This window comes from Balearica regulorum, chromosome Z (assembly GCF_011004875.1).
Source record: "Balearica regulorum gibbericeps isolate bBalReg1 chromosome Z, bBalReg1.pri, whole genome shotgun sequence".
Lineage (NCBI taxonomy): Eukaryota > Metazoa > Chordata > Aves > Gruiformes > Gruidae > Balearica > Balearica regulorum.
In genome coordinates, this window is record NC_046220.1 from 39,579,517 (window position 1) to 39,588,660 (window position 9,144).

At 39.5% G+C, this 9,144-nt stretch overlaps 1 protein-coding gene across 1 annotated transcript in view; it reads left to right on the forward strand.

The window, feature by feature from the left end:
- The window catches only part of CNTNAP4 (contactin associated protein family member 4), a 256,306-nt gene extending 248,040 nt beyond the window's left edge, over positions 1 to 8,266 (forward strand). The window contains exons 22-24 of the mRNA XM_075740548.1: positions 1,661 to 1,879; positions 2,222 to 2,293; positions 7,928 to 8,266. Of these exons, the coding sequence (XP_075596663.1) occupies positions 1,661 to 1,879; positions 2,222 to 2,293; positions 7,928 to 8,121 (485 nt within the window). The 3' untranslated portion in view covers positions 8,122 to 8,266. The remainder of the gene's footprint in view (positions 1 to 1,660; positions 1,880 to 2,221; positions 2,294 to 7,927) is intronic.
- The last annotated feature ends 878 nt before the right edge of the window (positions 8,267 to 9,144 follow it).

Here is a 9,144-nt window from a genome sequence, read left to right on the forward strand (position 1 = left end):
AAGGATGCATAACTACCTTTTTCTATAAAATACAATCTCCTATAAACAACTTTGTGTGTGTGTGTGTCTCTCTGTGTGTGATGTTCAGTCAGTTAAATTTGACCTAAGCACTAAAGTAGAAAAAGGTTTCTCTTCCCTAAAACTTATAACTTTTACCAGCAATATTGTTTGATCTAATAAAATGTTTTACTTTATCCCACCCGTACTTTCTAATTAATGAGTGAAATGAACTCTAAGGATTTTAAATATCTAATTCCTTTCTATACACATACAACGTTTCTATACACATACAACATTTACAACATGGTTTGTATAACAAACTAGAAAATCATATAAAATGTTTCTTTCTTAAGGTTTTTAATTCTATTTATAGGTTGAGATACATAGTTTTATTACAAGGGGTTTTGGACATTTTTTGCTTGCCACCTCAGGTTAGTCTTTTTCGTAGAACATCCAGATCTAGCAGATCTTTCAGTGTGGTAAGGCAGTCATCAGAAGCAGCATATGCTACAGAGAGAACAGAGGCAGTTAAACATCTAACATTTTATGTAATCCATCAGTGTAGGTGAGCAGACTCTTGGCTGACATCCATCTATCTAATAATACATCATCATTGCAATAAGCAGGGAGTAGAAGAGGAAAATACTGCTGTGCTATTTTGCAACATTCTACCAAAATCACATTAGCCCAATTTTCACTATTAACTTAATTGAGGAGTGCATTGTACATTGGTATTTAGAATTCTTATAGTAGCCATTGTAAAGATCACAAGTTCGTTCATGTGTTCTAGGATGAGTTCAAGGTGGAAATGAATGAGATGAAATTTCCATTTTATTTGCACAAAACTTTAAAATTTACTTTCCTTAAGAGTCCTCTTTGAATAATTAGTACTTCCAGAGTTTTTGCTTAAATTAGAACTGTCACAGTAAATAAACTGTTTTCCATTTCCAAAGTAGTGCATTAGTGAGCATTAGTTGGTGAATAAATAGAGTGTAGAGGGTACATACATTGAGAAAGGCAGCTCAAGAGAATAAGGGGAAGGGATTTTTTTTCCCCTTAGTGGAAAAATAATGGTATCATGTTTAAAATGTATAGTAAATTGGAACAACATTCATTTATTAGAATTTCACAGAAAATATCTTGATGGATTTCCAGGATCTGAGGTCTTCAGAGAGTTTTTGTTTTGACAGACTTGATGGTTGATGGGATTGAGTAGATATATGAATATGTGGAAAGAATATGATCCACTAAGGTACATATTTATTAAAAGAAACCTAATAAAATATGTATTTTTCATGAATGCATGCTTCATTCTTATCTCTTTGCAGAATGAAAAAGTGTTGCATTTTAATTTAAATATTTTAGTTACATTTGAATCTTTTTGCTTTGGAACTTGCTACAGTAAGTTAAAAGTACTTCCCTCACCAGACTAGCAACCGTCATCTGTTAAAAAAAAAAAAAAAAAAAAAAAAAAGGTTGAATGTATCTGACTGTCTTTTCATTAAAGACAGACAAGAAAGGGATTCAGTGAATCTACATATGTTGCTGTAACTCAAATATACTCAGAGGAACACAGGTTAATTATTCATTTATTCTTCTGTCACTTTATTTTGTACATTTGCACTGTGATTAATTGTGTTCTGTTCCTTTTGATTAACAGAAAACAGCGATGTAGATGAGGAGACTATGAAGGCAAACTCTCAGGGGTTTATTGGATGTCTCTCTTCAGTGCAGTTCAACCACATTGCTCCTTTGAAGGCGGCACTGCACCACAGCAGCTCAGCCCCTGTCATTGTAAAGGGACGCTTCACTGAATCCAACTGTGGTACTTTAACTGGAGCTGACTCAACATCAAGTGAAACAACCCATTCATTTGCAGGTAGCATATGGTTATCACTTGTTCTGATCTTTGAAGCAAAATCTAAATAGAGTACTCATGACCTGAATCATAACTGTCTTTTTTTTTTTTTTTTTTTATCCATGTGGGTTGACATCTCAGGAGTAGCTTGAAAAATAATTCTCTTTTATATATATTTACTCCCTTTTCTATATCTTTCTTTATCTTTTCCTCTGAATGTTTACAATTTTCTCTTTATCTCAGAAAATATCATCTACATCACTGTTCTTCTTTGCATGCTTACGGACCCACACTGACACTGTACTATACTGTACATAAGCTGTAACCCTTCTATTTGTCACTTTCCTTTTTTTTTTGCTGCAGATCACTCTGGAACAATAGATGAGGGAGAGCCCTTAGCTAATGCAATCAGAAGTGACTCTGCAATTATTGGAGGTAATAGGGGCTATAACTACATCACGGGAACCTTTTTTAATCTACTAACTGTTGAGTCAAAGCTGAAGTGAAGTCAGTTTAGTTTTGTGTGCATAAAGAAACTAGTAAAAAGACAAAAATCAAGCATTGTTTTAAAATGTAATCAAAACTCCCATTTTATTATTACATAAATTTATGTCATCAGTTTCTATACATTGGAACATTCTGCTGAAACACAAGATACTAACAACAGGTTTCCAACCTGCCTAATGACTTAAAAAAGTACTTAGATATGTTGTGACAAATAATATATGTTTAAGAAAGAACAATCTTTTCTCCTTGATTAAGACAAAGAATTACACTTTGCTACACAGTCAAGTTCAAAATCTTCTTTAATAGATCTAAGCAACACGGATTTTTCTTGAGAAAATGAGGTCTAACACTTCTTGAATCAATCCTTTGACAGACTGAGGCAAGTTTCATTCTGGTTCCACATTTTGGAAAGCAATGTACTCTTGGACAGACTACCACTTGCAATGATTAACAGCTAAAAATAAAATGCATGTTAAAATAATAATAATAATAATCAACAACAACAACTGTTGATTTGAAATACCATTTCTCCTTCATTTTCTTGCTATTTCTTTTAGCCACTTTCTTCAACTCAAGTAGAACTACAAATGATCATCCACAATTTTTTTCAAAACTCTTTATTTTTAACAGAAGAATAGAGAAAGAACCATGTGCAGTTTGATTGCTCCTAAAGTGAATATGTTGACAGTCCCTTTATTTTTTATGCCTATCAGAACAAATATGGTATAAAGCTTAGGATAGACATCTTGGGCTTAAAGTACAGGACTGATAATCAGCATATGCAGGTTCATAGAATCATAGAATCATAGAATGGTTTGGGTTGGAAGGGACCTCAAAGATCACCTAGTTCCAATCCCCCTGCCATGGACAGGGACACCCTCCACTAGACCAGGTTGCCCAAAGCCTCATCCAACCTGGTCTTAAACACTTCCAGGGAGGGGGCATCCACAACCTCTCTGGGCAACCTGTTCCAGTACCTCACCACTCTCACAGTAATGAATTTCTTTCTAACATCTAATCTAAATTGACCCTCCTTCAGCTTAAACCCATTACCCCTTGTCCTGTCACTACACTCCCTGATAAACAGTCCCTCACATCTTTCCTGTAGGCCCCCTTCAGGTACTGGTAAGCCGCAATTAGATCTCCCCAGAGCCTTCTCTTCTCCAGGCTGAACAAGCCCAACTCTCTCAGCCTGTCCTCACAGGAGAGGTGCTCCAGCCCTCTGATCTGCTTCGTGGCCCTCCTCTGGACTCTCTCCAACAGCTCCATGTCTCTCCTGTACTGGGGAACCCAGAGCTGGACGCAGTACTCCAGGTGGGGTCTCACAAGAGCGGAGTAGAGGGGCAGGATCACCTCCCTCGACCTGCTGGTCACACTTTTTTTGATGCAGCCCAGGACATGATTGGCTTTCTGGGCTGCAAGCGCACACTGCCAGCTCACGTTGAGCTTCTCATCAATACCCCCAAGTCCTTCTCCTCAGGGCTGCTTTCAATCCATTCCTCGCCCAGCCTGTAGTCGTGCTTGGGATTGCACCGACCTTTACTGTGTCTTTCTGACTGACTGTCCTTCAGTCAAGATCCATCTCTGTTGTAGTGGGGAAGCCTACCAGTTCTGTTTCTTTAGCAGGAATGAAGAGTACTCAAGTGAGCCTTAATAGTGAGAGTCTGGGATTGGGGGCCCTCAAGAGAATTTCAATTTCTGTCACTGGTATTGGAGCAAGTGTACAACTATGTCAGTTCAGGTTTTTTCTTTCAAGGAATAGTATTGTTTCTTGTGACAAACTTGCCCCGTGAGAATTTCTGGTAGTATCACCTTCTCTTGGGAGGAGGTGAGAGAAGGAAACTTGTTTTCAGTCATGAAGGTAGTATTTTCACAGTATAATTCATTGTTTCAATTTCCATTAGTTACTTCAACAGAAAGGGGGCAGGGGGAGGGAAAGGTCATCCCCTCCATCTTTTAAATTCTGAATAGGTTTCCTTTCCAAGGGTTTTAAAAGCCTCAGTTGACAAATGACACAGTGGGATTTAGCAGAACAAAGCTGCCAAGGCTTCTCACTGAGGATAAAAGCATTTAGGTCTATGGAAGGCGGAGTTTAGATAAGAACCTGCAGTCACCTATGTGTCTGCCATTTAAATAATGGTAACTGCTATGGTCAGTGCCTGCCAACAGCACAGTGCACGGTCAGTGACCTTTAACATGGTCATGATAAATATACTGAAGTAAGTGGTAATAAAATATAGAAGCATCCTTGCTTTTAAAGTGATACTTATGTCTGTATATTTCTATACACACAAAGATTGACAATTTTACTGAATTCAGTGAGGTCAGAATTTAAAAACATGGTTTCTGAGTTCTTCTACATGTCTAACTTTGTCAAAAATTACTTAGCTGTTTCAAAAGATAAGTATTATTTTACTTATATATCAGTACATAAAGATCACTTTATGTACTAGGTAATTCAGTGTGGGTGGGTATTTTTAAGTGTACTAACAACAAAGTCATTTTTGAACTTCAAGCTACGATAGTTACAGTCTTTTTAAGATAATAATAACCTCACAATTTTAGTGTTATTAAACACATTTGGGAATATGAAATCACAATTTTTCTACTGCTTAACAATGGTTGTTTAAAAGTCAAAATAAAGCAAGCCATACAACACTTTGTAAAAGTTTAATGTAAGTACCCTTAAATGAGTATGACTGAGAAATGTACCAATTCAGATACCTCAGACAAGGCAAGTTTATACACAAGCCCTTACAGGGGGCATGTACTATGTGAACCAAATGAATGAACATTCTATTTAATCTAAATAAGAACAAGATTTACTCAGAATACAGAGTCTATTCCAGAGAATAAAATATCACGCAAAAAAAGTTTATATTCCTACCATCAGAAGGGCAGGCAGGGACCTGAGAAGGCAAAAGCAGAGACTGGGAGAATGAAAAACTGCCCACTGTAGGAGAAGATCAGATTCGAGACCATCTAAGGAACCTGAAGGTGCACAAGTCCATAGGACATGATAAGATTCATCTGTGGGTCCTGAGAGAACTGGTGGATGCAGTGGCTAAGGTACTCTCCATCATATTTGAGAAGTCGTGGCAGTCTGTGAAGTCCCCACTGACTGGAAAAGGGGAAACATAACCCCTGTTTTTAAAAAGACAATAAAGGAAGATCTGGGGAACTACAGGCTGGTCAGTCTCACCTCTGTGCCTGGCAGGATCATGGAGCAGACCCTCCTGGAGACTATGCTCAGGTACATGGGAAATAACGAGGTGATTGGTGACAGCCAACATGGCTTCACTAAGGGCAAATTGTGCCTCACAAATTTGGTGGCTTGCTATGATGGGGTTACAGCATTGGTGAATGAGGGAAAAGCAATTAACATCATCTACCTGGACTTGTGCAAGGCATTTGACACTGTCCCGCACAACATCCTTGTCTCTAAATCGGAGAGATTTGGATTTGACAGATGGACCACTTGGTGGATAAAGAATTGGCTGTATGATTGGCACTCAGAGTTCCAGTCAATGTCTCAATGTCCAAGCGGAGATCAGTGATGAGTGGGATTCTCAGGGGTTGGTACTGAGACCAGCACTGTTTAATACTTTGTTGGACACATAGACAGTGGGATCAAGTGCATCCTCAGCAAGTTTGCCAACGACACCAAGCTGTGTGGTATGGTCGACAAGGTGGAGGGAAGGGATGTCATCCAGAGGAACCTTGACAGGCTTGACAAGTGGGCCCATGCAAACCACATAAAGTTCAACAAGGCCAAGTGCAGGGTCCTGCACATGGGTCAGAGCAATCCCAAGCACAGCTACAGGCTAGGCAGAGAATGGATTAAGAGTCCCTGAGGAGAAGGACTTGGGGTGTTGGCTGATGAAAAGCTCAACATGAGCCGGCAATGTACACTTGCAGCCCAGAAAGCCAACCGTGTCCTGGGCTTCATCAAAAGAGCTGTGCCCAGCAAGTCAAGGGAGGTGACTCTGCCCCTCTGCTCCACTCTCATGAGAGCTTACCTGGAGTGCTGTGTTCAGCTCTGGGGCTCCCAACATAAGAAGGACAAGGATCTGTTGGAGTGAGTCCAGAGGAGGGCCACGAAGCAGATCAGAGGGCTGGAGCACCTCTTCTGTGAAGACAGGCTGAGTTGGGGTTGTTCAGCCTGGAGAAGAAGAGAAGAGAAGGCTCTGGGGTGACCTCACTGCAGCCTTCCAGTACCTAAAGGATGTCTAGAAGAAAGCTGGAGAGGGACTGTTTACAAGGTCATGTAGTGATAGGAAAAGGGGTAAAGGTTTTAAACTGAAGGAGGGTAGATTTAGATTAGATATAAGGAAGAAATTCTTCTCTGTGAGGTTGCTGAGGCCCTGGAAGAGGTTGCCCAGAGAAGCTGTGGATGCCCCCTCCCTGGAAGTGTTCAAGGCCAGGTTGGATGGGGCTTTGGGCAACCTGGTCTAGTGGAGGGTGTCCCTGCATATGGCAGGGGTGTTGGAACTATTATCCCATTATGATGTACCAAAAGCAGTCACACAGAGTTGGGATTTTCTTCCATGAGGCAGAATAAAACATCAGAATGTCTGTCGCATTTGACCTGATGATAAGTGGCTATAAACACTGGTCAATTTCCACTGATGAACACTGAATTTCCACTATGAACTGTAGAGACTCCCCTGAGTCCCTGTGATGAACTGGTTTACATTTTCTTTAACAAATTCTCCTCATTACCTGCATTGTTTAGTCATAACCTGTTCTGAACCTGTTCTGAAGTAATTTATGTGGAGTACTGGATATGAATGGGACTAATTCCGTGCAACAATTTTTACTGCAAAGGGCCTGAGGCTTGGACTTTGTAGTGTACACAGGCAGAGCTGATAGAGGACCTGGTTCAGAATTCCAGATTGGTACCTTTTTCCTCAACCTTTTCTGCTCTGCCTCTGCTCTCCAGATTCCCTCCCCAGACCTGGAGCAGTGATAGGAGATCTGATTAGCAGGTGAAAGCTCATGATGGAACACGTATCCCCTTCCCTCCTGGTGGCATGTGGTGTGAAAAAGGGTCCTGAGCGACATGAGTGACTGCATAAAGGGGGAGTACTTTGTCCAATACTCACAGGAATTGGGCAAAAGGAGAAAGTCATAATAGTGCTCTTTGTGCCATTGCATTGTCTGACAGGAAGGCCCCTGAAGAACAGCTCCTCAAATCTGCAGTGGCTTGAGTTTCCAGCCTGGCAGAGAGCTAGGGGCTACTGGTGAGGGAAGAAAAGACACCCTCTTATCTAGAGTCCCCCAAGGCCCCTACTGGTCTTCCATTCAAAAGTTTCAAAAATTATAGTATTCTGTGGAATTTATTTTTGGTATTAGTATTGTGCAAAATTTCCAAACAATCTCTATGAATATACTACAGTGCTGTTTCTGGTTTGAAGGCAGCTATGGCTTCTTATTTCTCGAGGTTCTCTGCAACGCCCTCCATTACATGATGGAGTCAGTCCTTCTTTGTCCTACTGTCTGGACCATGAGTTATTATTTGTCTATTCCTTTCTCTTGACTTTTCCTCTTTTCTTCTCCTAGGTGTGATAGCAGTTGTGATATTCATCCTACTTTGCATCACTGCCATAGCCATACGCATTTATAAAAAAAAAAGCATATACTCAAAAAATGAGGCAAAAGGATCTGAAAATGAAGACAGTGCTGAATCTGCACTGAAAAGTGAGCTCAGCATGCAAAACACAGCCAATGAAAACCAAAAGGAATACTTCTTCTGATTGGCATTCATGAATTAATTTAATATAATAATGTGACAGTCTGACTTTCTTGCTAAGCCAGGGGCTCTCAATGGACAGAAAAATGTCTTGCACTCTACATTAAATGCAACGGATTTGAGACTTATTATACTGCATATGTTCAGTCTCAGTGATTGCTATAGGGGCCTCTTTAAATTACATGCATTCCTTAGCTGTTATGCCGTAAATGCATTTTATGTAACAGTGAATTAGATATTGTAACCAATTTCATTGTTGGTAGTTTCCGACTGTTCTGATGTGACCTTCTACAGCTGGAGTTTAACGTACATACTGAATACAATTTCTGAATGGAAAAATGTTATGAAGTTATTCATATCCTTTTATTTAAAATTTGATTCTGGAATTTTGTTCAAGGTGAAAGGTAGATTCTAATATTTTGTGTTACTTAAGAAATTCTGCTGTGTTGCATCATAGTGATTCCTCTTACTTCCTCAAACTAAAAATGGCTTTTGAATTGTTGTTGGCTGGTGTCAGCATCTGCTTGTGAGCCATGGAGTTTGGTGTTCAAAACAATCTGTACTTCTTTCCCCTGGGATGTGAACAATGTCATCACTATCCTTTCTTTTTGGCAAGCTTAGCAGTACTTAAAACTGAAGGGTGTACAATGTGTTGAAATATTGTAAAATCTCTTTTGTAATAGGTTTTCACTTAGGGTCAAGTGATGGCATCAAGAGACTCATGCACGTTGTTGACATTTGAAATAAAATTGGGATCACAAAAGGCAAGACGTTTGCTTGGAAAGATCTAGTAATATATTAAGAATACTTAGATTATCATGAGTGAAAACACCAAAAGATGATCAAGGTTATTGTCCCTAGAGATTAGTAATGCTCCTTCTGTCAAGAAGTAATGTTCTGTGCACTATCTCGGACGTATTCTCTGAAACATTGTATCTATGATCTGCTCCATACCTCAAGATTAATTTGCTCTAAATTATAGAAATTATTTATGATTATTACGACAATGTAGAAGTAGGGAATTTAG